General features: G+C 39.7%; 2 protein-coding genes across 12 annotated transcripts; one reads left to right on the forward strand and one right to left on the reverse strand.

Moving 5' to 3' along the window:
* Nucleotides 1-22,111, reverse strand: myofl (myoferlin like). Of its 3 annotated transcripts, XM_006783846.3 has the most exons (54): nucleotides 21,309-22,109; nucleotides 20,817-20,872; nucleotides 20,606-20,697; nucleotides 17,640-17,748; nucleotides 17,422-17,518; nucleotides 15,950-16,113; nucleotides 15,521-15,649; nucleotides 15,035-15,097; nucleotides 14,841-14,891; nucleotides 14,715-14,745; nucleotides 14,494-14,609; nucleotides 14,268-14,394; nucleotides 14,075-14,178; nucleotides 13,920-13,988; nucleotides 13,789-13,832; nucleotides 13,628-13,710; nucleotides 13,493-13,528; nucleotides 13,216-13,331; nucleotides 13,010-13,123; nucleotides 12,610-12,787; nucleotides 12,253-12,377; nucleotides 12,058-12,167; nucleotides 11,708-11,900; nucleotides 11,428-11,583; nucleotides 11,205-11,336; nucleotides 10,916-11,079; nucleotides 9,127-9,241; nucleotides 8,525-8,627; nucleotides 7,552-7,691; nucleotides 7,298-7,462; nucleotides 7,027-7,114; nucleotides 6,738-6,815; nucleotides 6,434-6,615; nucleotides 6,139-6,297; nucleotides 5,949-6,050; nucleotides 5,693-5,854; nucleotides 5,430-5,595; nucleotides 5,268-5,338; nucleotides 5,164-5,178; nucleotides 4,970-5,068; nucleotides 4,594-4,722; nucleotides 2,995-3,150; nucleotides 2,768-2,859; nucleotides 2,498-2,668; nucleotides 2,214-2,362; nucleotides 1,925-2,067; nucleotides 1,755-1,843; nucleotides 1,579-1,674; nucleotides 1,335-1,476; nucleotides 1,130-1,229; nucleotides 844-1,019; nucleotides 637-746; nucleotides 397-544; nucleotides 1-254 (listed from the first exon to the last, which is right to left on the reverse strand). In XM_006783846.3, exons 1-54 carry the CDS (start codon nucleotides 21,394-21,396, stop codon nucleotides 216-218), a joined length of 6,132 nt encoding a protein of 2,043 aa, XP_006783909.2. In that variant the 5' UTR covers nucleotides 21,397-22,109; the 3' UTR covers nucleotides 1-215. The 3 variants fall into 3 exon arrangements, with proteins under 3 accessions (XP_006783909.2, XP_087706342.1, XP_087706344.1); XM_087850216.1 differs by having other exon boundaries at nucleotides 1,335-1,674; nucleotides 21,309-22,111; XM_087850218.1 differs by lacking the exons at nucleotides 15,521-15,649; nucleotides 15,950-16,113; nucleotides 17,422-17,518; ... (2 more) ...; nucleotides 20,817-20,872; nucleotides 21,309-22,109 and adding an exon at nucleotides 15,192-15,234 and having other exon boundaries at nucleotides 1,335-1,674.
* On the forward strand, nucleotides 21,507-27,860 carry LOC102787918 (centrosomal protein of 55 kDa-like). Of its 9 annotated transcripts, XM_006783838.3 has the most exons (11): nucleotides 21,507-21,635; nucleotides 21,843-21,908; nucleotides 22,719-22,880; nucleotides 22,982-23,209; nucleotides 24,568-24,639; nucleotides 24,856-25,006; nucleotides 25,238-25,364; nucleotides 25,773-25,959; nucleotides 26,040-26,114; nucleotides 26,401-26,523; nucleotides 27,166-27,860. In XM_006783838.3, the coding sequence occupies exons 3-11, from the start codon at nucleotides 22,728-22,730 to the stop codon at nucleotides 27,355-27,357; spliced, it is 1,308 nt and encodes a 435-aa protein (XP_006783901.2). In that variant the 5' UTR covers nucleotides 21,507-21,635; nucleotides 21,843-21,908; nucleotides 22,719-22,727; the 3' UTR covers nucleotides 27,358-27,860. The 9 variants fall into 9 exon arrangements, with proteins under 9 accessions (XP_006783901.2, XP_006783902.2, XP_006783903.2 ...); XM_006783839.3 differs by lacking the exon at nucleotides 21,507-21,635 and having other exon boundaries at nucleotides 21,671-21,969; XM_006783840.3 differs by lacking the exon at nucleotides 21,507-21,635 and having other exon boundaries at nucleotides 21,671-21,927.
* Nucleotides 27,861-27,913: the final 53 nt, after the last annotated feature.

Genomic DNA, 27,913 nt, shown 5'->3' on the forward strand with positions numbered 1-27,913 from the left:
TGAAACAAATTTGATTTAATATACATGAGGTACAAAATAATACTGAGAGTGAAAAAATACAAAATTAATAGCAGTCATTGTGACAGGGAAATGCTTAGTGTCAGATTTCTAAGGCATCAGCAGAGACAGTTATTGCTTATTTCCATGGGATGGTAACAGAAAGCAGGTCTGTAGGTTGTGCTGCAGGTAGGTACAGAGCTTCTCTACAGTGCTTCTTAAGAGAAAGGCTTGACGATCTTCATGGAGATATAATTCTGCAGAGAGAAAAAATGGGCTTTTTAAATGCTGAATTAAATTCAGTATCCAAATATCCAAAGTGTTTTAGACAAAATACTTTAAGGGTTCTGATGGACACAACAAACTTGACTTCATTATCAGCAAAATGAGTGAACTTACGGGGAGGGAGTAGAAAAGGATCCCAAGGAACAAGAGTACAAGCAGGAGAAGAACTCCTAAAATGAAAATCCACTTGAATCTGCGCCACACTATGAACTTCATGGTCTTGCAAGGATTTGTAAACCAGAAGAACGAAGTGTCAGGGCGGCTGTTAGAGAATAGAGACACACAATTATTTTTAAATTAAGTATATTAATGTAAAACAGTTATTAATTTTTCTTTGGAGAGACATATTTTTACTTGGGTGGTTCCAGTCTGGGATTTATGTTGGGCTCTTCTCTGCCTTTCCCGGCTGGCTTTTCCTCCATCTCCTTCTCGTCCACTATTTCCAGTGTCATCTCGACTTTTCCCTGCAAATTTTTTAAAAACGAGGCCTTAAACAGGATCCCACAAAAATAACACATTTAAAAAATATGACAAATAAGTGTGCTGGAGACATGAACATACACCAAGTACAGGTTTTCCACCCTGCTCAATTGCACATGGCCACCAGCCTCGCACAGACTTCTGGGAGAAGAGTGAGGTGGGTTGTGATGCCATCATTCCTTGCAACATCTTCAGGCTGCACTTTTCTGGGGTCTTTGCAGGAGGGATGAGATTCAGTAAGTCCAGCTCAATTGACCCTGCAACATAAAAAATATACACGTCTTTCTGTGACAAAGCTGCAGAGTATATGTTATAGCAGTTGGCTCTTTTTAAGGCATTTCCTTCAAAATTTGGAATACTGTTTCACCTAAGTAGTCATCCAGGGAGAATTTGTCATTATCCCATATCTGGATGATCAATTTAGGAGGAATCCTAAATTCAGTTTTGTCCAGATTCCAAAAATGCTCCTGTATAAAAGATAAAAATGTATTTCATTTATTCAAATTATAACTGGTTACATTATTAGCAAGGAATAAATTGGGGTTTTGTTGCTCATCCATGGCTTTACACACCTTTCTAGAGACAACACACAGCTGCTCTGCAGGTAGGTAGTCAAAGCCAAAGATGAACCTCCAGTTGAAATTTCCATCTCCATCCAGAGATCTGTAGTGGACATCAGTCTTCTGCTTGTTGTCCTCCATTCCTGGCATCCATCTAAAGAACAAACAAAAGCAATATGTCGCCTTCTTGTTGAACACAGTACAAGTGCAGAGTACAAATAAAGGATTAAAGTGAGAGACGGGACATTTAATATACCCTTTAACGTAGATGTCGCTCATGTTTTCTCCAGTGATGCTTCGTTCATCCAGAGTGACATCACTTGTGTTCCAAATGACAGCTCGCAAGAAGTACCTGTTTCAAGTATGCAATTATATTTCACCCCTTGGTGCATTACGTTAAGATATATGACTATTTTGTAAAGAGTTTCTTACTTCTTAGCTTTGCGTGGAGTGATTTCACACGGAGGCCCGGGCAAACCGAGCCTCTTGGGGAAAATGTCTACCCACATCTGAATTCGTCCCTAGATTTTTGAGAAAAGGGTTAAACAAAGCACAGCACATAACTAAGTTGCTCAAATCAAAATGCATGAATGAGTGTTAACCTGTGATAGATTTGGTTGGTGGGAGCTGAATAGGGTCCTGGTCTCTACATGCTCTTGTACCAATCCCTGGTCTCTGAGGACATGCAGCGGCAGCCTTTCTCTGGCCGGGCCCAAGTGCTGATGTTGTTGTACAGTGTTGCCCTCTGCAAAGAATGCAGTCAGTGTTAATATCACTGAGAAAGCCTCCAAAGTAGCAAGGCAAAAAACAAACAGGACACAATTAAAACAACAATAGAGACAGCACACTCAATATGTGCTATGATAACAGGACTTTCAAGAATGGCTATACCAAATTCCTGCAGGTGGTATTCTCTTCCTGCGAAAGACAATGAGCTTCCATCACCCTCTATGCGTGGATTAGGGACGCCCCGTACTTTAGCCAGATTTTGGAGTATCTGAGAAGGCTTCAGCTGATCTCTCCACTGATTGATCCCAGATCTGCAAGACATTCGAACCGATGTTGATGTGTAACATCTCTTTTGATCAAAATGACTGGATACAAACAAAGCAGAGCTACAAAATTGTAGACTTAAGAAAATAAACAACTGAAGTGCACTTAAAGTACATACTTACACACAGTAAGTCTGTGGCAGGCCACAGCTAGGCCTGAAACGAGAGAGAAGCCTGTTTTCCAAATCGATGACTGTCTCACCCACTTTTTCATCTCTGCTCAGGAGGTCATAGTCATACACAGAAATCTTCAGATCCTTGTCTTGAGGTAGGAAGCAGGATAGCTCAAACATCCTGGAGAAAAGTATTTGAAATGCTTGAGTTTTCACTGTAAAATAATTAAATATCAAAAATTATTTTTTTTAAAAACAAAACATCTCAACAGCATCTCACCTTCCAAACACAGGATTGAGGGTGTTAGGTTTGTAGTTATCTCTATCATCCACTGTTTTCCTCCCCAGCATAATCTTAATGTACGGGTCGCACTGAACGGAGAATGGATAAATAAATAATGTTGAAAGTATTCATCTTTTTCACAATTGTGATAAGCTGTGAGGTAAAATGTGCACAGGATTAAAGCAACATGGCTTATCAGCTGCAGCTTCATGTATGAGACGCACCATGCCGTTTGTATCCTTAGGCTGCAGGTCAGTACAGGACACCACATATATTCTGATCAGGCACTCCTGTGGTCCACTCTCAGGAAGCTCTCTGAACTGCCGAGGTGGCGCTGGCACACCTGGGTCATCAGGCAGTGGGTAAATCTTGAATGAGCCCTGTACACCACCAAAGAGAAAAGCATTGTTAGTTAAATTAAAAATGCAGGTTTCTCCAATGGCATCACAAAGATATCAGGGTTGTTGAAGAAATGCTTTAGGGAAGCTCAATTCAGGGACTTATGGACTTACTTATTTCCTCACTAGTGTAGTTATAGCCTCTTTAGGCCTCTTTGGCCAGGGATCACTTATTGTTTCAGGCAAACCTGTTAATCTTAGTGGAGCCACCATCGGTTCCACCTTAAATTATTGTTTTAGTTTAACTGCAATTCCTAAATTGTCCACTAGATGTTACAAAAGGAGTATTGAAAATGGCTGTGAACTAAGGATGGGTATCATCACTGGTTTCTAGAATCAGTTTGATTCCGATTCACAAGGTCCTGTATCGATTTGATCCATGATTCGATTCGATTTGAATCAGGGAAATTTTGCCTCAGACAGTCAGAAATAGTATAATTCTGACCACTTATCAGTACATATCTATATTTTTATACCTATAAAAAGAAAGCTGACACTTGAGACTTTATCAAAGGTGTAAGCATCACAGCAGATGCCTTTGTGTCAAAGTAACTCAGGATAAAACACAGAAAACATGAAGATTTTCCTGGCCTGGGATTTTATAGCAGATGACCTTAAAAATATTGTGCAGTCAAAAACAAAGTGAAGCAGAGCAAAGTTACAGAGGTTTGTTCAGAGACACAGCTAAGCATTTTGCAATTTTGAATAATTTTAAAAAGTTTCAATTTATTCAGTATTGAACAGCAGAAATGAGGCTTTCTTGTCGGAAGTTAGTAAAAAAAAACACCAAAAAAACCAAAAGAAACAGCGGCTGACACCGTAGACTGGTGGGTAAAAAGTAGGGGTGGGTTTTGATTATCAATTTAGAGAGAGAGAGCTCTACATGAAGTGTGATTTTATTGTGGTGGAAGAAAAACAGCAAAAGTCGGAGGAAATTCCTGACGATGTTTATGTGAAGCAAAATGTGAAGTGTAGTTTGGATCGTCTTTGGCTGCTGGTTCAGTCAATATTGTTTGGAGAGAGATAAAAACCTGCAGCTTCAGAATCTAGCACAAAGAGGACGTAAACACAATGCGCCCGCCGACGCTTCAAAATCAGTGAGCTGTCGGCTTTCAGCCCCGACAGCGTCACCGCAGTCGGGTGAGAAAGGCGACAGCTCACTGATTCGGATGCGTTGGTTCCGCGTTTTGTGTTTACATCTTTGTGCAGAATCCGTGTACCTGCTCTCATTTACTGTTTTAGCTGTTTGGTGGTTGTAGAAATTCTGGCGTTTCGGGCAAAATAAATTTCTATTTAAAAATCGATTCAGGATTTTAATGAATTGATATCACGTTATCCAAGCCAGAATCGATTTTAATCGATAAATCGATAATCAAAACCCACCCCTACTGTCTACTAAATTTACAAAATTTCACACTTCTTTACCTTGAACTCTCCCACCACTGAGGGATCATCTTCTTCATCTTCACTCTTTCCTCTCTGAAGTTTGAAAGTGCTGCAGAAATCAGTCAGCCTGTGGAACTCTTTAACCTCTTCTAATTCACAATTGTAAACCTACAAAAACACAAAAAGCATTACAATTCACTGTTTGTTACAGCGAGTGAATTAAAAACTGGTCTATCACTTAGCTGTGGGGCTTCACAGAACACTCATGCTGGTTTTATTTAACAGAAAATGACTACAAAATCTTAAGTGCTTTCAGATCACAAGCCTGTCTGTCACAGTAATTTAGATGCAGGTTGTACACAAATTAGATCAGATTAGATCTTTTCTTTTTTCCACCGAGTGTAAAACACATCACCTGCAATTTGTCATATCCCTTTTTCAGGTAAGGTCCACACTTTTCCTGCTCCCCAGTGGAGGCATAAAACTTACTCCACCAGTCTACTGCCTCCTCCTCCTACACAACGCAAAAACAAATATCAATACATTTGGCATTTTTAAAATAGATGATGTTATCCATTGGTCGACAACGTGTGACAAGAGAATTCTGACCTTTTCTTCTTGAAGCTATAAAGATGGGAACAAAGAATACTTTTCATTAAAAAATATTATTTTTTAGATTTTTTGTTGTTTTGTTTATGTGACATTTTATTTACCTCTGTTTTTACAATGGGTCTCCCCTCCATGTCTATGACAACATCTCCTTGGGCAGCAGCTATCATTGCCACTGTAAAGGTAATGCAAATTATATATATATATAACAGACACTTATCTTATGAAGCTAAATATGCATGTGAGACTTCTGTGTCTGTGGATACCTCTAGCAGACATGCAGATTTCATTGTTAAGACGATACGGGTCACAGCGGAACTCCTCCAGACAGTCAATTGTGCACTGTCCCACGACAGGCTTCCTACCAAAAGGTCTGTGGTCGATCACCTTGAGCACGATGGGAGGGGCGTACATCTCATCTTTGGGAAGAAGCTAAGTGAACAGTGAGAAGACCGGCCAAATAAGGAAATATCTAAAGTTTATATATTTGAAGGTGTGTTATTCCTTCAAGGAAGACTTGGGTTATTACCACTTTGAGTAGCAGCACTGATCCAGGAAAGTTGGGGTTCTTTTTGAAGTTCTTAATCACAGCAGTTTGAACGGTCTCACCACCACATTCAACTATCAAACTTGGGGACGATACTGTGGCCAACTGATATGTCTTCATGTTCCTCAACCCCAAAGTCAAGACCTACAAGCAAAAACAAATATTTATATTACAAAAACTAGCAGAGGCAGATAAGGAGAGCAGCACACAAGAGGGCTTGAACAATTTAAAGATATACCTCAATCGCAGTGAGCTGCACAACTGGCCTGATTCCCTGAGGAACCATGTAGAGATTCTCCCCCCGCCGAGGAGGCACCAATGGAAAATCTCCATCATTAACCTGGAAGACAAGAACAGAGGGACCTCATTTATAAAACTTCCTAATGTTAAATTACAATTGAATCACTTAATTTTGGTGCTTTCTGTACCTTGTCCTTCAATATGAGCTCAGCAGCTAGCAATGCCTCTCCAGCACTGCGACCTTTTTTGGTGACTGGGAACCACAGCAGTTTAGGACCGACAGCCCCACTGGGGTTCAGTTTAACCACAGGGGGGCATGTGCAGCGGCCCATGGCCTCATCTTTACCCTAATGAATATAGTACAGACTTAATAAACCCGTATTATGTCGATTAGGGCCCAAAATGTGCTTTTCTAGGACACAGTTGTGTGTGTATGATTATGTAGTTTGATCAGAAGTTGAGCAGATTAAACACTGAACCTACCACTTGATCTTTGTCATACAACTCCAAGACTACATTGGGAGGGTTGCAGGCGATGGTCTGTGGGTCTCCGTAGATTTCAATGTCATCAAAAATGAGAGTCTGATCCCATGTGGGATTCAGCGTGGTCTTTATGACTTCTGTGGTCTTGCTCACATGCAGAAATGACACATGAGCATAGGGATCTAGAGAATCCAGAATACTCTTATTACCATACTTTCCAAAATTGTACCTCAGGAGTTGATTTTATTTATTGCTCCTTAATGGATTTACACTTTGTGTGCCTATCACAAGGCTTTGCTCTTACCCGAGAAGCTGTCTTTGTCCATGGCACAGAGATTTCTTGCCTGATAGACATAGACTCTCAGGTGGTAGATGTAAGATCCTGGGGGGGGATTATTTTCGTTAAAACTGGATAACTCCTGAAATGGTAAAACCCTTATGGAACATCTGATAAGGCAGTTTATATGTATTTGGATTTGGGATATCAGTGTAGTGTCACACTAAGAGCGGTCAGTCGGGATGTAGTTCGAAGAAAACCTCTGCCTTTAATCAGCAACAAACAGGAATTTATTTTATCTGATTCAGCTACTTACGGTTAAAGTGGCAGGAAACAGTGGGTGTGTTGGCACCAAACACTTTGGCTGCATCCGTTTTACTGGCCTTCTCATCAACATCGACCCCCTGTTAACAAAACAAAGGAGCTTAACAGGAGACTTTTCTAAATATTGGAGCAAACTTTAAGAAAAATTTAAAGCAACACAGCACAGCAACCCAAATAAAATTGATTTTACATCTGACAGAAATGGGTACAGAATAGAGATTTATATTAAGCAGTTTTACTCAGGGTGCTTAAACTAGACCTACTAAAGCTCCTTCCAGTCTGAAGATGGCAGAGGCCCCAATGCAGTCTGATGGGACCATCTTTCTCCTCCAACGTCGGCGGCGGAACGTGTCAGAGGAGCGCTCTTTCCTGTGGAACTTCCAGCCAATCAGGGAAGAGTATTCCCAACCTTCCCCTGATCCTCGTCTCTAAAGAAGGAACAAAAGCCAAAACATCCCGCAATGAGATTATACCTGTGTGCTGAATCTAGTCTTTTCCTAATCTATGTCTTCCTCACCTCAGCAATAGCAGTTTTCTCAGATATCTTCCTTCTTTTTCTCATGAGTCTCTTCCTGCGGTGGACATGGTACATCTTCTCTGCTGGAGCCCAGGACTTTGGTTTATCATCAGGGGGGATGGTAACCCCATATTCCCAACCTAGTGTCAAAAAATAGATATATAGTTAGACTCTTCATTATTTGTAAGATGACAGCAGTAGGAAGAGAAGATGTACATTGTTAGGCCCATAACTTGTTGAACAAAGACAAATTATGACATTTTGCCTATATATACCACAGAAGAGTTTAGAAAAACAGTCAATATGTAATTAAAGTGCAGGCTTTAAGTCAAGAGATTAAATAAAGTAGTATTAACTTTTTAGGAATTATAGACATTTTCAAACAGTCCCCCGTATTTACAGGCTGAAAGTGATTGCACAAACTAACATCATTTTAAATATAAGGATTGCTTCTGATTGATTGTCTGAAATCTAGAATCCATAAACATCACCAAACGATGTTTCCTCTTTGAGATGCTTTCTCAGGCCTTTACTGCAGCTACCAGCAGCTGCTGCTTGTTTGTGGGTCTCTCTCTGCCTTCAGTTTTGTGTTTAATACCTGAAAGGAGTGCTCTGCTGGGATGAGATCAGGTGATTGACTTGATCATTGAAGAATATCCCATTTCTTTGCCTTGAGAAACTCTTGGCACATCATCAATAAACGCCAGGGACCCAGTTCCACCAGGTGGCCATACATACCCATGTCATAACACGGAAAAGGTGAAACGCTTAGGACTTAGAGATTATTGCTTTTCTTAACCATGAAAAGAATTCCAACACTTCAGTTGTCTTCGGTGGTCTGTGCTGGCTGGTGCGTTTCTGTCCACTCCTATTGTTTTTGATGTCTCTTCTATAGGTTTATTTTATTTATATACTTTTTTATTTATTTTCTGTTTACTGATGGCTTGTGTTTCAGTTTTAATGTTCATGTTACCTCTCTCATCGACAGCTCTGTTGCTGTCGAAGCTCCAGCCATCCTCCCAGGTCCATCCAGGTGGACACTCAAAGTCCCCTGGGCTCTGAACCTTTTCACCATTCTACACAAAATAAAAAGGTTTTATTAAATGATACAGAAACTTAAAAATCCCAACTGATTTTATTAATGCTTCATATTATATACCAGTCGGTCTCTAATTCTGTAAAGTTTTTAACAGCTATGTGTTGCATTTGGAAGGAATAAAAGAGTTTAACATGTTTGGATACTCATGGGAACTACTCAAAAACTCAGACTGCAGCAGCTTTGAGGGTTTTGGGCTCTTATGCATCCCAAACACTCAATGTGGTGTCATTATCATTACTAGCAGGCCTGCTAAAAACTACAAATGGTGCCAGAAAGACAGCAAAAATCACGCCAATACAACCACAAAGAAATCCACCTGTCACAAGTACACAGTAGTAAAGTAGAAACTGATAACATTGGAAACAAGTATGCATAAACAGGCTTTGTCGTGCTATCTTCACCCACATATTTCAGATAGGGCTTTAAAAGCTAAACGTGTGTTTTATATGTCTGTGGGTAAGACCAGTATAGCATACCACGTCTGTGTAGGGCTCTGCAGCAGGTTTCCACTCACCACCAGGAAACCGTGTTTCATTCTCAAAAACCTCATCTGTGAACTCTGTGTGGCCTGCATCGGCTTCTGTCAACAGACTTTAGAAAACACCACCATAGCACTAAGGTTAATAAGAGGCTGTCTGACTCAGGCAAAAGTTATGTAGGTCCACGATAAACAGATCAGAAGAGATCAGGAAAGCAGGCTTCAGATAGCTAAGGCTATTACTCAAACTTCAGTATGAGGCTGTAAGCACTTTAGAGTCAGAAGGCACAAAGGAAAGGAAGGAGAAGAAACCAAAATGTTGGCTGATGCCAAATTCCTGTTCATTTCCTGTAATTGTGATGATAATTTGGTTCCTCCTTGGTACCCTCAGTCATTTGAGAGCACACAAGGGATTGTACCTGACAATTTGACCCACCAACAACAACAATCAAAAGCAGGAATAAACAGCTTCTCAGAGGAAACTGTGCAAAAATAACATTAGCCATGCAAAAAACCTGGTAATCGGATTCTGAGGAAAAGCAGGAGAGAAGACCAGATGGAAAATGAAGAAATATAAAAGAAAAAAAAGTTAGTAAAGAAACAGAGAGAAAGGGAGAGTTTGTATATGTAAGTGAAAATGTGGTATTTAACCTATTAAAAAAAACACTGGGCAGAGATTGTTTCTAATAATTTGTCTCATATCACTATTTTCTGCTGTGCAAAGACTGAGAGCAATTCTTGGAAATTCTTTCTCTGTTAATTAAGTAAGTAAGTAAAATGTTATTTATACAGCACCTCTTAAGATAGATATCACAAAGAGCTTCACAACAAAAAGTGCAAGAACATTAAAGTTTAATAGATGATGTTTTTTTTCTTCTTTTTAAAGAGACCACTGAGTCCACAGAGCTCAGGTACAGTGGGAGAGCGATCCAGAGTCTGGGGCCACTCCTACAAAAGCTCTGTAGCTTGTATGACAGACAGTCATCAGGCCCTGATCACATGATCTCAGGAACCTGCTGGGGACATTTGAATGCAGAGGTCTAAAAGCGGACCGAAACTACCAGCGGTATGACATGTGAGTACTTAGAAGACTTTGTTAGAAAGTGGTTCTGGGTTTTGGTTGAGACAGCTGAACAGCAAGTAAAAAGTTGGATTGCAAACTTAGAAAGCCCATATTTGTAGACAGAAAAACATAAATCTGAAGTTCACATCTGGGCGTGACTGCAAGTGTTGATTTATAACTGGAAGTGGAGCGTGGCATTTTGAGCACCATGTGACCCACTTTTAGCCACAACTGCCAAAATGAGTCCAGTCCAGGCCCAAACTTATCTGCTTTCTGATTGAAACAGGAAATCAAGATCAAACAAACAAGTGATGTTTTCACTTTGATTACATGCAGTTTTAGCTCCATAGTGTACTGGCTCAACCATTCAACTATCAAGTGAAAGCTCCCTAGTTTTGATCCTAGGAGGAGAAACGAATCCCTTTTGAGGTTGCTTCAGAAACGGCAACTAGTGTAAAAATAAGGGAGTAGCTGGAAATTCCTTTTTTTGACTTATATGCATTTTGTTTTTGTTATAGACAGGATAATAGTGTGTGGTTCTTAGCCTCGATGACATTCTTACATCCCTTACAGAACACACAGCTTGCTTGAGTCTTAACCTTTCCATAAAAGATACTGAAGTTTAAACAGGATAGTAGGATAGTATGTCCAAGTGCACTGCAACAGGATGTACGCAGTTGATTGAAAGGGCTGCGAGTGTGTGTGTACTCGTATGATTACTCACCATCGCTCAGGATCAACAAACCAGTCTCCCTCCCATTCCCATCCACGTGGCGGCAGAAAGCGTTCCTGCTTGAGCTTCACCTTTCCAGTTACATCGGAGAACTTATGACGTCCAACCAAGCCAGTGGTACCCCATTTGCCAAACACCTGAGCCTGGTTCTCATACTACAGAGGGGAAAAAAAGCAACAGTGTATTCAAGGGATAGTTTATACAATCCCCTCTAAAGTAAGCAGTCACAAATGTTTGTATTTATTTCTTCAGAAACAAATGTTTTGCATAGATACTGTACCATTTCAGCGTACACACTGAAGTTTCCCTCTGAGAAAGTATTGAACTTTTTCTCTTGTGCAGAGAGACCGAGCCACATGTTGATCCTCAGCTGAACTGGGATCTTCAGACCTTTTTCTTTGTCCATGGGATACTGAATACAAGAATTAAATGGCATACAAAATATACTGTAAAATCTGAATTATTGCAAGTTGTTAAAGAAACATTTATGACTTTTGCTTTACCTGCATGAAGACGGTCCGAGTCTTTCCACAATGTTTGCCACAGGCCTCGTCACTGAAGTTAGAGTACAGGATCTGGTTGGCTGGGACTCGGGCATAAGCCACACGCTTCTCTCCTCTCAACATCCATATGATCACATCTGGCATGCTGTTCTGAGGCTGAAGGAGACGTGAAACATTTCAATTACACAAAGTTTCGATCCTGTTTTAGAGCTGCACTATATTGTACTTTTGATAACAATGATGCCCTGGACATTCTTTAGCAGAGGAAACATTTTCTCACCTCCTCTGCCAGCTGCTTGAGTCTGTCCAACCAGTCTTCAATTTCACCAACAGTCGCCTTGACGTCTGTGGCTTCTTCTCTCACCCGAGTGGCCATCTGCCTGATACTTTCCACAGCGGCATCACGCAGGCTTTTTATTTGGAGATCCAGTTCTGTAATGTTTTGCTGTTCCTCCAAAACAGGAAGCTGCAAACTGTCACACGCACATCAGATTATTTAGCTTTAACAGCCACCTACAAATGTATCTGTCCTAACAGAAAAAAACACAGCCGTCTAACAATAATCTACATCAAACCACTACTTCATGCAACTGAAAGGACTAGTGTAGGATCTGCTTGGTCTCGTCTTACTTGCTAAGGTCCTCAATCAGGCAGTTGATGAGTTTAAGCCAAATTTCAGCTAGGTGTGTCTCAGGAATTTTGGCTAAGATGGCTGTTTTAAAAGAAATAAGGTGAGACTCCTGAAACAAATCACAAAGCGTAAAGGGGAGAGATTAATGAGCAGCAGAAATATTATGAAATATTATGTCTGTGTGCTATTCTCACCAGCCTCTCAGCAATGAAGAGGAGAATATTAACAGAGCACAGGCGGTAGCTGATGTCCTCCCAGTACGAAGTGAGAATCACAACAGGCTTAGTGTCAGCCCAGGGTAGGTAATAGTAGTGATTACCTGCACCATACACAGTAAATGTGCTGTTTTATTATTTATTTTACACACACATTAGGAGTTTATGTATTCCAAACACTTACAGTGAGGTTGACAGTTTAAGTAATTTAGTAATATATATTTGACTTAAATAACAATTAAAAAAAACACATGCCTACCTAAATTCCCTTAATGTCATGAAAATATCAAAACTACATCATAGTCCCTAAACAAGCTAAAAAAAACAACTAAGTACCATCAAAAACAGCAAAGCTGTACTGGGTGGTGGACGCCAGGGGCTTGCAGGTGGAATCCAGCTTGTTCCCATAATTACCGATGCTGACCTCAAACTGGATTGGTTCACCAGGCTCTTGGAGCATGCATGCGCTGTGGAAAACTGCGCACAGGGAGTACTTCCTCCTCCTCTGGTATTTCTGCAACCAATTAAAAATATGTGGGAGTGTTATAATTTAATTCCACACTGTTGGTTAGAGGTATTCTATCCCTGTTCAGGACCACATTTAGATTACGTAAATGAAAACAAACTGCTGGTTTTTGTTTCTGCTTAGGGATGTTCACACCATCAGTTTAAAAGCACCTTGCAGTTTACTGGAGTAAATACAGCATGACAGGGTTACGGTGAGCGGCGTGAGTACCTGTGCGACCAAGATGTCATCACTTGAGATGTCATCCACGTTTTTATCAGTCTTTCCATCCAGCTGAGTGGACAGTTGAACAAGGACTCTCCCCCTGTATGCGACCCCTTCTCCCTGAAAGAGTTGAAAATGCAAAAACATGAATATGAAATGAAATGAATACTAATGAGAGTGAAATATCATGCAGAAGTTCTGGTTGGTGCTACCTTTCCATGGTTGAGTTCATCGTATGGGTCAGGCAGACCTGAGTACTCTCTCGGGCTGCCATACAGGTTGACGTAGCAAGGCCCAAAAGCTGGGAGAAAACCAACTTCTGATGCAGCTGTGCTCATGGTAACACACAGAAAAAACAAAAATCCACCAGGAGGATTTACAGGTAAGGTTAGGTACATAAAGAGAAGGAGCGAGTTAAGCTCCTAGAAACTTAGAGTCTTTTTTTACATAAAAGAAGATAAATCAAGCCAGTAACTGTTTAGTACATACATTCGGTGACTGTGTTGGAATTTTCAACCTGTGTTTCTGTTTTGAATGAATGAAAAAAAAGCGGTATTACATTTCATATCACAACATGGACTTAAACCAGTGAGTGACAAAATATAAACAATACTGTATGATTACCTTCAATCTCTCCGCCAGAGGAAGATATCTTGCTTAGATTCAAAAATGCTGTTCCTATGGCATCATCCTTGGTTAGACGATCCCTGCAAAGAATATATATACATGTCAGATAGTGGTCATGTTATTGTTACCCATGTCTGTGAATGAATGTCAGTGCTTACCAGTCATACATAGTCAACTTGATGCATTCGCACATGGAGGGAAACTACAGAGGCAGAGGTTATTTATGATGGTGATTAAAGTCTCTTTCAATTTTGAATCAAAGCTTCTTTTTAATATGCATCTTTATTACCTTTACTTGAAGACTGATGAATTGGTTAAACTCTGGATTCGCATTTTTCTCAATTATTTTGGTTGAAGCCTAAAAAGACAAAATAATAATGTTAAATGAACTATAATACATTGAGGGAAATTTTTAAAAACTTGTTTTAATCTAACATGAAATACCTTCTTCCCAGCAAAGCTGACTTCCAAATATGGATCCACCAAGTTTTTCCTGTCTCCATCCCCTCCAAATACCTGTTTTACTGTCTGAACAAAGGCATCATCCACTGCAACATAAAACAGAAGCTTCTTAAATGGATTTCAATGCATCAGCCCATGAGATTTGCAGAAATTTAATCCCCGGTACACCACTTACTCTGTGGCATATCCTCGGCACGATAGACTTTAAGGTTCAGAGTGGCTGATCGCATCGTGACTCCAGCTGGCACCAAAAGATTGTTCTCTATGTCATCTTGCTCCTCATTTGACTCTCTCTTCTCAGTCTGTACGCAAGAAGCAGGAGCAGAGCAGAAGAGATGTTTATGTTATTAACACTGCATTAAGAGAAAGGTGTTTTGATTTGAGGAAGAAGGTACTCTTACCAATGGTTCATCTCCAGTAGCCACAACAATTATGCTGACTTTCAGGTAGCCTCTAGGCCCCAAGCTCGAATCATCAAGATCACTGAGGAGGAGCCATTTCCTCATTATGGCGTGACCTGGATATGTGGATATGGTGTTATATTCAACATGTTCAAACATCTACCTGCAGTGTATAGAAAGGGAACTTTCCCAAGACGTGCATACAATACCAAAATACTCACTAGGTTCGTCGTAGATGTAGCCAACATCAAGCTGGATAGGAAAGAAAAATGTCAGACTACTAATTCATCCTTGAACTGTGAAACAACAAATGCAAAGTTTAGTATTTAAAAGCCTTTTTGACACACCTTGAACTCTCCAATTAGACTGTCAGATCTGAGGGAGAAGGAGTCATAGACCTGTGGAGAAAAAATATGAGATGGAGAAATGATTTGATTGTAATATCGCATAACAGATGGTACAATATACTAATTTTCTTTAAAAACAAAACAAACAAACAAACAAAAAACAGTATTAAATTAAATATAACTTATCTGCATACCCGAATGTTGATGCTCTCATCAAACAGTTCTGAGGGTAGCATGTTAAGATTGTAGAAAAACGTCTGGAGAAGAGAGAGAGACAACTGTGTGTGCACAGTATATTTCTATGCCAGAAGCACGCTAATATAACTTTTTGTGGCAAATCACACAACTTACATTTGCTTTTAGCTGAGATTCTTACTGTACATTCTGGCAAAAGCTGAGATGAGGTAAATGCAAATGCAAATGAGAGGGATTAGTTATACTGCAAGAGAAAGCTGAAAGGACTCCTTCAGTATCTACAGAAGGCGACTCTAAAGCTGCTGATAAAGAGAGAAATATCACAGGAGGTTATTAAAGCTCACAGAAGTGGCGAGGAAAGTAGAAAAAGGAAGGTTAAAAATAGAAAAGCAAGGTCAAAAGCAAAAGTATGCAATCAGTAACAAACTTCTCAAGAGTCATTTCTGGACGAGTTGAGTATCTTTGCCTGGCCATAGATTAATTACCTCATCAAAGAACGGGTTGTTCCCTCTCCTAATTCTCGTCCTGTGGGTCTGTCCACATACACTCACTTTAACCACGGGCTTGATGTTGTTGCCAGGCAGCTGTCTACCCTCGACAACTCGAACACGGATCTGTTTGAAAAGGTAACACTTACTTTACTTTTTCTGCCAACTTTTAAAGTACAATCCAGCTCAATTAAATATTGGAAAACTGTGGATCAACAATATTGTCCCAGAGAAACTGAAGCAGAACCAGAAAAGTTGTTGACATGTCTGTTTCCTGTTTGTCTATTCCCTGGCACTGGCTTACGTGTTAAGCAGTACTGGTGAAACTTTCTGTCATTTATGTGATTAACAATAACATTTCCTTCTTAGAGTGATATTTGTCATTATCTAGGCGTAGATTAAAAATAATTGCAAGTCAAACAATACCTGGAAGTCCTGAGGCTTATTGGCCAGGGCTCTGTGCCTCTTACGCCTCAGACGGATAGATTGTCTGGATTTCCCAGGGTGGCCTGGTAAAGTGGGAGCTCCTGAGCCTCCACCCTGACCTCCCCCATCTGTGTCTGCTTCTCCCTCATCACCCTCATCACTCACTTTTTGGTGCAAAATCAGAAAGAAAAACATGAAATTCATAGTCTTTCATATTCATTATTATTCTACTCATGCTAAGCTTCAGTCCTGTGGTGACTAATATGTCTCGGCGTGCAACTGGTTATTTAACCCAAAGCAGTGAACAGCTCCGTTTTTTCTTAAACAACCATGTTTTAAGACATATCCCATAACTGTGGAAAATATGTTGCTCATTTTCAGATAGGTCATTTGAGCTATTGGCATCAAGTAGATAAAAGAACTAAGGAGATTGCTGAAACAACTAAAACTGTGTTACACACTGTCTAACATGTCATTAAAACCTACAAGGATCATGGTGAATTATCATTTTTATGTAAGAAACGTGGTCAGAAATAAATCTGGAATGATTGTGACCATAGATCACTTAAATGTTTAGTGATATCAGAGTGTAAAAAATCATCAGTAGAACGCACGGTTGTTTTTAACAGTGATAGCTGGAGCATTTTCACGCATTCAATGCAACGAGAACTCAAGGGATTGGGACTAAACTTCTGTGCAGCTTTAAGAAAACCATGCATCAGTGAGGTCTAAGGAGCCTGAAAAGAAGGCGACTGGATTTTTAAAAAGTATTTAAAGATGCTTCACCTCTTATCTGAGAAGTTTCTTCTGTTCTAAAACCACATGGTGGAGAGTTCAGGTTATTTAAACCCTAGTGGGAGTTGTCCCTTAAGACGGTTGCTGACCCACTATTAATCATCTCATGAGCCAAGGTATGAAGAAAAATGTTGCGTCATTACCACCAGCGGTTTTGGGTGACGCCATTGCGTACCCTTGCCTCACCATATCATGTGACCTACTGATGTCATCAAATGCAAGATGTCAGTGGGAGTTGAGGCGCCAGGAAAGGGATCTCAAGACTACATTGTTGGTGGGTAATCTTTGGTCTCATAAGCCACCCTCTCTGTGTGTCAGTTGACATTGATGGCCTAAAACTTTTCAAGCTCCTTTGACTACCATAACCTTGATGACTGAGAACCTACACAGACATGCATCATCAAGGCTAATCGGAGTGGGATGTTCTTCAGTTTCCTAGTGAACATGAACTTTGTTGCAATGATAAACAGTCATGTGGTATGATGAATCCAGATTTAGCATTTTCCAAAGTGATGAGATAGATAGACAGATAGACAGATAGACAGATAGACAGACAGACAGACAGACAGACAGACAGACAGACAGACAGACAGACAGACAGACAGACAGACAGACAGACAGACAGACAGACAGATAGATAGATAGATAGATAGATAGATAGATTTTAGTCTTCTTACCAGCATCCAAATGAGATATGTCTCCATCAGTTTGATCATTTAGGTTTGAAGTGGCATTGATAGGTGACTCATACCCAATGAGCAAATTAATGACTGCCTAAAAAAAGAATACATTCTTAATTACCACCCATCACGATGTAAATCTGTCCAGCTATATTGCATTTCACAAAAGCAAATGCACAATAAGTAGGATCACACTATTAATTAAAGGTATTCACCCCAAAAGACTGCTGCTTCTCATTGACAAGTGGTATGTTCTTGGATGGGAGGGATTTCGCATGACCACTGGCCAAGTCTTTCAGTGAGATTCTTGCAGAACCAATAAATCTGAAAAGCAATCACATTCATTTCCATTCACATTCACTCAAGTCATACGCCAATCAAAGAAACCATCAACCTCTTTCCAATCGATAAAACTAAGGATGCTAGGGATGCTTTGCTTCCACAATTTGTGCTGAAGAATTACCAAAGGCAGGAACTGGACTCACTGTTTGTGACTGTAATTGCTCGTTGCTGTGGATACCTAAAAGTTTCCACTTCCCAGTTTCACTTCTTCATATAAATATAACAAATCAAGCAACAACACCGACATTGTTACTTTATTAAAAGGAAATTATGTAATATATGTAATTATGACAATAGCTTGCAACACACCGGGCATTTTTATAAATCATAGCATGGGCGCATGGGCGCATGGGTACAGCTGTGGCTCAGAAGGTTGAGCGGTTTGTCTACCAGTGGAAAGGTTTGTAGTTCAATCCTTGTAGTTTGCATGTCAAAGCAATCTTGGGCAAGACTGAGATGCCCTCAGCTGGTCCATTGGAGAGTGAGCACGTCTGCGCTTGTGACATCAGGGTGTTGTGTTTATCTTGTCAACCCCATTAACCTGTTCTCTCACTTATCTGATCTATTCCTAATGCTGATTGGTTGTTGACGGCTTGCTGCACAAATATAAACCCAGAGAAGATGGGATTAGGATTGAACTTTATTATCATTACACGTGTATAAATACAGGGTAACAAAATACAGTACCATAAGTACAGCATGATGGTTGGCAACTGGTGTCTTTGACCTTTTCACTAGCTTTATCTTTCTATTGTTTTCTTAGCTTTGATTATTAAGTATAGTTAAAGTTGGGAGTTCTCAGCCCTAGTGTTTTTAGCTTTGGTTTATGTTAGTCTAGTTTTCCAGACCTAGTTTAGGGGAGAAGCCTGAATCCAATGCCCCGCTGTGTGGCTGATGTGGTTGGCTAATGGTCTTCTTCCTCTTTTGTTTGTTTCTAGTTGGGAATTCTGTGTCTTTTTGTTTCTGTTTGTCCTTTGGGAGTAACTATATTTCCGTTATTAGTAGCTTGTTGAATGGCAGCAGTGTTGTTGCATCTGATGTGCTGGGTTCCTTTGAACCATAAATTTAAGGACTATAACAGGGCGAATGTGGCTTTATAGTACAAAGAGCTAAATGCTAAGTTAGAGTAGAAACCACTATTTAGGTTCAATTACCAAATGACTGTAACTCAATTTGAACTCAAAGATTAATTCCAGAGCAAGTTTTCCTCTGATGTCACTTTACTCATTTTGTTAAAAGGGAGATTTGCATAAAGCAGTTGAACTAGTTTATGAGGAAAACCCATAAAGATGGAAACCATTAACATGTACCACAGGCATGTGCTCTATGCCCAGTTTAACAATGAACAAATGCAGAGCCAATGAGGTGGGAGAACAGTCTTATAGTAAGTAAAGAACATGAGAACGGTGGCTTTCATGAGTCGCTTTCACAATTTTCTCTGTGGTTCTCAACAGATGTGGGATTAGTTGAGACTGCATAGAGCTTAGAAAACTTGTTCTTGGCAGAAAGTGTCATCTGTGGAAAGAATCTGGGATGGTAAATTACTGCCCCTGGCAGACTGTGCAAGGAAAACACAGTATAAGGATAATGAGTATACATAACTTCTACTGCGAAAGAAAACTTTAAATTCTAGTGTCAAATATTTGTAGCTGCTCTACTAAAAAGAGGATTTTTACTTTAAAATGTCTAACCATTTTTTGGTATACACAGGTATTTTCCACTACTAATGTATGGCTTTTAAAGACAGCTGAGGAAATACCAAAATAAAATGTCCCAAAGGAAACTAGGTCTCAAAACTGCGGGTTGAGCAGCTGGATTTGCCTTCTTTTAATTGCAGTACAGATTTGACATCCCTCTTTGGTTCCCCAAATCACACTCCTCTTTCCTATTATGGATTTTAGATGGGGGTAACGGTTGGTTAAAAACAAAACAAAAAAAACACGTTTCCTGATTTTTGGCTTTACTGTCTGTTAACAATGATAAACGTGCCGGTGACAAGCCAGCACAAGCTTCCCCTCTCATGCAGCTTTGGAAAAGCATAAAGTGCTTGTGTAGCTAAGGCAGACAGTCTTCACCCACTACCCCCACCCACCCCACACCCCTTTTGCCTGCCTCAGAGGAATTTATACTGTGTACAATCAGTCACTGCAGTGACTCAATGGAAATTTTATTACTTGGTCTCCTTTCTTGTCTCCACTTTTTAAAAACAAAAGAACCCAGACTCTCTGTGTTATGTGCATATCTGTCAAACACATTAATGAGGATTATTGAAGTGACTAATAAGCAACAGTTTGAGTTTCAAGAAAGAAAAGTGAAAAGGAACAATTTTTTTCCCTTTTAAGGTAATATTTTTTTAAATGCTGGATCACCATTGTTCACCATAGCAAGTCTTAACATGGACGAGTCAGTCCTGGAGTTAAACATACCAGTGAAGTTTCAACATGCTGCTTTGCTCCTCGGGAAAAGATCATAATAACTGTTTTCAGCCACACGCTGGGAGTTATAATGTTGGTCATTGGTGCACAGCTACCATGAAACTCTGCTATACTGATTATAATTACATGTCAAAAGGAAAAACCACTGAGTTGGGATGAGGTTTTCCCTTTAAGTTATTACCAGAGCCATAAAATGCATGTATATCTGTAATGACTAGCTGCACTCAAATGAACTTGCTGACTCAGAGATTTTGTCATGATGGGTTAAGTACTGACTCAGTGCCACACGGCAGTCTGGTTTAAGACAACTAAGGCTGCCATCACTTTAAAACAGACACACATTCATGACTAAATCAACATGCAAATGTGATCATTTTTCCACCCATTGCTCTCCTTGCACGTACTTGTCTTTTCCGATTGTTTCGTAGTCTTTTACAACCACGTTGATGAATGAAGATGCATCCAGAGGGCTGCCTTTCAAATCAAATTCAAACACCTGTAATTACAAATAAGGGGCACTTGGAATCAATCACCAGCAGGTAGTCATGTTGACAACATACACATCAACATACTATCACGCCCAAACATTAAAGTTAACTTTCAGTTTACACTTACTTCATTCCAAACTGGATTGAGCTCATTATCAACTGCTTTGGTTTTCTTCTTTTCACCTGTAAAAAAAAAAGACAAAGCAATGATTTATATTCCTTTTTTAAAATATCTTCCTCCCAAGCATTTTGAAGTTTAACAGTGAATAGGAGCGACCCATAAACCTCTCAAACCAACCCCAAACTTATTTTTCAACTAAAAATAATTGTTGCACAAACAATTTTACAATCCTGAGGGAGTTTTTATTACAATAACAATGCAAGCCTTCTCTCCTTTGGGAGCCGTGGGTTATTCTGACCTTATAAGGATGCATCTTTGTTTTGTGAGTCACAGCCAAAATATTCAGCTGCAATAAACGTTTAAGTGATCACAACCAAAAGATGTTAACCTGACAGAAAGTGAAACACTGTATGCATGCTCAGTTTTACCTAGAAAAGAAGTGGCACAGCATACAGCAGGAAGAGTTAAGGTAATAGTTATCCTGAAGAATTTTCTCACCTCTAAATATCACCGAAGCTATTGGATCTGGGTTGCCAAGTTTCTTTTTGGGTATCCCGCTGGCGGATTCAACTATGACCCGCAGCATGTTGATAGAAGTCCCCCCCAAAAAAAATCACTCAAAGAAAAACTTTATATTCCGCTGAGAGAGAAGGTGCCATCATAGGAGGAACTGAGACAAAATTTAAAGCAGAGGAGGAGAGGGGCGGATACCAATCACCTTATGAGTCACAGCAGCCACCAGCAGCCTGAAGCGGCTTTACTGTACGGAGCACCAAAAAGAGACCCTCATCCTGTGCTGCAGCGCCACTCTGTGGTGATGCCTAAGTACTGCCATCTTCCCCTGCAGTCAATTTTTTTAAAAAAAAATACTTGCTTAAAGTAACGTTTCTTCTATTAAGTAAAGCCACACACTTTTATGTTAAATCTAAAAGTTAATAAGCTGCAAAAACATTCATATAGAAAGGCAATATCGTTATTATTTAACACCAGTTTTATCCGCTGAGCTCCTCCTCTTCTCTGTTTTCACGCTAGTGGGCGATGAAGAAGGGTTGCCATAATAATCCAACTTCACAATTTGACAGTCAACACCATCTTTAGGTAACAAAATATAAACCCAGTAGGTGTTTCAGCAGATTTGGTAAAACAATACCTTAAGAAAGTAAGATTTATTTTAAAATGAGCAGTCATATTTCAATACCGTTATAATAACGTTAGCTAAATGGTAACACTAGCTATTTAACGTTGGCTATCTAGCTAAGGTAGCTTTAATTCTGTCTAGCAAAAACCTTATAGATTATGGCAGTTATAAGCGTTTTTTTTTTACATCATTAATGTTATTTTATAGATATGAGAGACCAATATTCGGTATCCAGTTTAACTCTTAAGTAAGAGCGATTTTGTTAGCATGTTAACTGTTAGCTTGTTAACTAGCAATAGACACAAAAATATATTTTAACGTGTGTGTGTGTGTGTGTGGGGGGGGGGGGGGGGGGTAGCACTTATTTAATTATTTAATTAATAATTAAATTATTAATTATGTAATTCAATTTTTCTTACATGTAGTGGGATGTAGGTGCGTTGCTAATAAATTTAGAGACACCTTTAAATAAAATAAAGAATAAGTTAAAAATATATATATATATTTATATATATATATATATATATATATATATATATATATATATATATATATATATATATATTTAAAAATACACTAGGTTTCAAAGTCAAAAGCAACTAGCTGCAATGCAATACATTACAAACAAATGATAAAATTACTGCTTAGAAATCAAACCTTGGTGAAGTTGTCTTTGCTCATGAATATTAGGTAATGTAATCCTGCTCATATTGTTGATGTTTCATATGTTATATTCTAAGATGCATTGCTCCTGTGATACTTGTGAGCAGGTAACAGGGATGGCAGCATCTAAATACAAGCGCTCTCTCAAGAAAAAGCTCAACTCAGAGCTTGCCATGCTTGTTAGCAGCCTCAGGAAAGAGAACGCCTACCTGAAAAGGACCCTGGCTGAGCTGACCCATCAGCAGTCGCAGCATAATAAGCTTGTAGAGGTAATCTGCTCACACTGCTAAGTCTATTTATTTTTTACAATTTTTTTGTATCAATACATCCTGTCAATATTTAAAATATGTTTTGTTGTGTCTCCATGCAGAGATTCCTCTCTCTTGAAGCCATGAGGCTCGAGTGTACCCAGGAATTTAGGACGAAACGTGAGAAAACTGCTTCACCCTCTGAGCAGCTGTGTAAAAAAGAAAAGAGACCAGTGGATGCAGTGAGTAGCATATCCCGTTACTCCAGAGAGATTGAGGAAATCGAGGAGAAGCTTGAGGTCATCTCAACAAGGTGTCAGTATGTCGAGAACAAAGTTACAGGGAAGCAGGTATAGCAGATTTTCAAATTAGAGATTATAATGTCGGAAGCAGTAAAAACAAACTGTTCTGTTTAACCCAGTACATCTTTCTCTTCAAATCTATAGACCATATAGCATTGTCTGGTTAAAGCACAGAAAAAGGTCTGGAGCGTGTTAGGCATGCTTAATTGCTTGCCAGGTTTTTTTGCCCTGCTGATGCAGGGGACAGCCAGTGATGTCAATGCAAATAATTCCTTTCCCACAAGGGGTCACTGCTGAGCTTTCCAACACAGCTCCCCTTAAATGTCAGTCATGACTTTTATATTCATTTGGAAAGGCAGGCATCAGTGTCTGTCTCTTCCTCCGAAGCTTTGTATTTGGGAAGTTGTATTAGCTGAGTAAGTTTTATCTCAGACCTTTAGTTTAGCAGTCTGGATGCTCAACAGCTTCTCCTACCTCTATGATTGTTTCACTACCATTAATAAATAAATCTTCAAATGTCCTCCTCCTTTATCCTGACAAAACTGAGTATCTTGTGATGTCTGTCACTAATTTGTCCCCCTCGCCAACAACATCAAATCATCTTCTAAGCACCTTGGTATCATCCAGGGGGCCTAAAACAGTTTTGCCCAATTTTTGCCCAACTGGTCAACAGGATGAAGCTTAGTGGGTCATACTGACCAGCTTCCTATAGAGAGTCCTGGGAGTAGGAATTCTGGCTAAGTGGAGTGTTGTTTACAGACCAGTGTGTCATTGAGATAGTTCCACTCCATGCCACTAGCTGGTGACTGTTGTGGTCAGATATGTCCACTGTAGGTGCAATGGGAGCAACATTTTTCTGCACTGGTTTACTGGTGGAAGAAAGCTGTCTGAAAATAGTGGAAGCAGATTGGTTAGTACCATCACCTTAGACTAAGAAGGTCCTGGATTTGAATCCAGTAGCTGGGCCTTGATTGGCGATTCTAGCATGAATGTTTGTCAGTCTCTCTGTTATAATCCAGTAAACAAGAAAATGTCTCGTAAATGTGAGGCATTTTTAATTGCTTGTTAAATTTGCAGCTGTGCTGCTTCAGATGCAGTCATGTGAATGTGATTATTTCCTTCACATTGCTCACATTACTCTTAGACTTTCTAACATCTGTTTAGCTAATTAAGCCCCTCTTGCCCCAGTTATACCACTAGTTAGCAACAGGTATTTTTCAGTCTCACTAGCATTAGGATACTGAGAGCCATGATAGTCATCATAGAGATGTTATGGATCTTTTTTGAACTGTTCTGCCTGCCAGCTAGCTTTTGCTTTTTATCATAGCAACTAAGAGACTCTTAATATGAATTGCTCATTTTCAAATGTGCAGTATTGTTTTGTGTCTTTCTGATCTCTCTGGTAGGACTCCACAGCTGATGAACAGGTTTCCACAAGTAACGAAGCTGTGGCAGAGGTCCAAATTCATCTCAGAGATGTAAGTGTTTTCTTGGCACAGCTGGAAAATGCCCCCTGTGTTTTTCTATTCACTCCTAATTCCCCTTAATCTTCTTTTAGTCCGTTTTTATTTACAAGTCAGGCTACAGTATACATGTCGTACTAAGTGTTTGTGGTTTGGAGACATCTTTCTGGCAAAGATCTGTTTCTGTCTTTTCTTTTATGTGCTTCTCATTATTTCATTCAATGCCCTGAGGCCTTGGAAAAAAACAAGCAGTGGCTGGAGTATGACCAGCAGAGAGAGGCCTATGTGAGGGCGATTCTGGCCAGAATGTTATGGCTGGAGAAGCAGCTGAATGAAGCCAATCAGGCCCGTTCACAGCAGCACAATGAGGACCATTCAGACGGTGAGCCAAGAGAATAGTGGGCAGCGGACACTCACCACTGGGGCGACAAGGGGCAGCAGTCTGTCACAACAAGTTTTTAAGATATCAAGATTGTCCAATAGTAGCCCACTGTAACAGAATGTGTCCTCATGTGCTTCATTTATCTTTTTTTAATGCCACATGGCACACATCTGAGTAGACATGCTTTTGTTTCCCACTTCTGCTTTTTTTGATTTCTTTTTCTTATTATAGAGAAAGAGAAAATAAGCCAGATGCAGGAGCATTATGAAAGACTCCTCCAGAAAGCCAAGGATGAACTGGAGGTACTGAGGGAACGAGTTGAAGTGACCCACCAAAATCTGATGATCACCCAAAATTGGTATGTTTGAAAAATCAAGGCATAAAAAATAGCTCAGTAATAGACAAAGTGTGGACTGCAGCCTTCTGGTGGACTGTACCTGTATTGCAGGTGGGCTACCAGGAGTTACTTTTTACATTTTGAAAATATATTTTATAATTGTCAGTAGTTTTACTTATTTTATAATTCCAATTAAATAATCCATTAAAAATGGATTAACTTTAAGAACTACTTGATGAAAGCCACGCGATTTAAAACAGAATTCTTAATTTTCTTTTCTGCATTTTTTAGATACCAGAAACAAAAGCAGACGGGTTATCTTTATACTTTAAAATGGTCAGCAGTCTGAAGTTTGAGAATGGCTGTAATGATTATATGTTTCCATTTAAGTTGGTGGTTAGCTATTTGACAGGCAAAAATGATCTGTAGGTGCAAGGAAAGAGAAAGGGAAGTGGAGGAGCTGGAACAGCAGCTGCAAGCTGAAAGGTTGAGCAGAAGCACACAGGAAGTGCAGAATTGCCCTGAGGATGAAGAGCAACAACAGAGAGATGTGAGAGAAGTCCTCCAGGGCGTGCTGGATGATGAGAGAAGAAGGTCGGGAAACTCTGAGCTGCAGGTAAAAAGTAAAAATCTTAATGTGCTCACATGAGGGAAGAAAGAGCCAATGAAATCACAGAAAAATTACTCTCCAATCAGGCGAATCTCTTTCAGAGGTTTATGTTAAATCGTCACCATGCAGACCAGGAAAAGATTGCAGACCTAGAGCGACAGGTATGACAGGCACATTTACTTTCTGTTAGCTTTCGCAGTTTCGTGTTGCTGGTTTACCCATTGTTAATGATGGCGCAGATTAATGACAATGCACAGAGGATGGCCAGTTTGTGTTTTTTAATAAGTCTTTTGGAGATAAAAAGGTTGACTCATATAGGAATCAGAGCAGTATGCAAACACAGTGTGCTCTGTTTTGTCTGTGCCTGCCTTCTAAAGCCACACATTATCTCTTTTAATATAGTGTTATTCATTCAGTTCATCGCAGTGACAATTTTTTACATTTTAGATCCAGATTTCTTCACAAGACCTTGAGGATGAGAGGCAGAATTGCTCTTATTTAAAGAAGCAAATGGTCAAAGTTCTGAAGGCATTGCAAAAAGGAAAAGGCCATGTGGCAAAGCAGTTAAAGGTTGGCGTCAGTATCTAATCAGAGGATGATAAGATTGATCTGTGATCAAACTTAAAGCTGCATTAATAGAGTTTTTACCCCTCAGCCTTTAAAGGATAAAGAGTGCCCACCCCATCATGGTGTGGATGCCAACGTTTCTGAACATGATAACTCATGAACAAGGCAACACAGGATTTTGTCATCTCGACCTCAAGATCAGAGGTCAAGTTTTCTTAAAATCTTGTAATAACTTAAGAAGGAAATCACCTAGGAGTTTCAAATTGATACCATAGGTTTGTCTACTAGGAGGCTGAGAGGTAGCTCTAGCAGCTGCCAGTATTTTGTTTTCCTTTTTTAACCAATTCAGTGTTGCAGGCAACATTAATTTTCATTTGGAGCTGTGTTTTTATTTGCCTGGTCACTGAATATTCAGTACTTACTGCCTTTTGTTCACCTGAGCACACCAGGTGTTTCCTCACTTTGCATGAGTAAAAATCAAGTAAAAAGCAGCACCTTTCATACTCAGCCTACTCTGTTATTGTAAAAAATAGTGTAGCTTTAAGATTTACTTTGGAATAAATTTAGCAGTTTTCTTTTTTTTTTGTTAGTTTTTTTAAATCCCAGGACTAAAGTGTAACTGATGGATGATGTTGTTTATGTTAGAGAGAGGAGCCGGATCAGAGCTCAGGTGAAACGAACCCTCCCCTGTCCCAGTTCTCCAGACCCAGCCTGGCGTCCTCGCCTCACAGCAACTTGATGAATGAAAGCTTCCTGGAGTGTCCCGTCTGCCAGGCCGAGTATCCAGTCAGTCACCACCGAGAACTGATGAACCATCTAGAAATCTGTCTAAACTGAGCTGCGCCTCGAAGCTCTTTAATTCTGCATCTTCTTTAAGATGGATTGGTTGTTAAATTCAAGTTATTTTGATGAATTAAAGTGACAAGTTGCTTAAGCTGTGTTTGAAACGAATCCTCAAAGCTTTGATTAAACATAACAGCAAAGATTTCCCCAGAAATGTAACCGAGCTTGGAGCAATCTCTGCTTCATCCAGCACAGCCAGGCAGCTGCAGCTGCTTACAGCTCTTGGCAGAAATCTGTAATTAGCAATAAATGCACTATGTAAAGGGCTACATCTTGTCTTCATTCTATAGTATTTACAGATTGTCTCCCTAAACCGGCCTTGTATTATCTGGACTGGACTAGCACACCAGCTGTGCTGGATGCGGAGGGATTGCAGGGGAATAACACCTTGCATGTTTTTGTACAAAATAAACAACTATTAGATGGAAAATTGTTTGAAGTTTGGTTTAAGTACTCTGTAGAGACTGTGCTCCATGTAATAAATCTACTGATATTGATCTTTTTTTGATGCACTCAAATTATTTTTGGTTTCAACTGATATATACAAATA

The sequence above is a fragment of the Neolamprologus brichardi genome, chromosome 13 (genome assembly GCF_056152115.1).
Source record: "Neolamprologus brichardi isolate AB-2024 chromosome 13, ASM5615211v1, whole genome shotgun sequence".
NCBI classification, from domain to species: Eukaryota; Metazoa; Chordata; class Actinopteri; order Cichliformes; family Cichlidae; genus Neolamprologus; species Neolamprologus brichardi.

What these genes read in the sequence shown, in the direction of transcription:
- LOC102787918 (XM_006783838.3), top strand. Translation starts at nt 22,728, where the DNA reads ATGGCAGCATCTAAATACAAGCGCTCTCTCAAGAAAAAGCTCAACTCA. An exon ending in TCCAAATTCATCTCAGAGAT is followed by an intron (nt 24,640 to 24,855) that starts GTAAGTGTTTTC and finishes CAATGCCCTGAG; the next exon opens with GCCTTGGAAAAAAACAAGCA. An exon ending in ATGTGGCAAAGCAGTTAAAG is followed by an intron (nt 26,524 to 27,165) that starts GTTGGCGTCAGT and finishes TGTTTATGTTAG; the next exon opens with AGAGAGGAGCCGGATCAGAG.
- myofl (XM_087850216.1), bottom strand. Translation starts at nt 21,396, where the DNA reads ATGCTGCGGGTCATAGTTGAATCCGCCAGCGGGATACCCAAAAAGAAA. An exon ending in GTCTAATTGGAGAGTTCAAG is followed by an intron (nt 14,746 to 14,840) that starts GTGTGTCAAAAA and finishes TTTCCTATCCAG; the next exon opens with CTTGATGTTGGCTACATCTA. An exon ending in CAGCTTTGCTGTTTTTGATG is followed by an intron (nt 12,378 to 12,609) that starts GTACTTAGTTGT and finishes TGTATGGTGCAG; the next exon opens with GTAATCACTACTATTACCTA.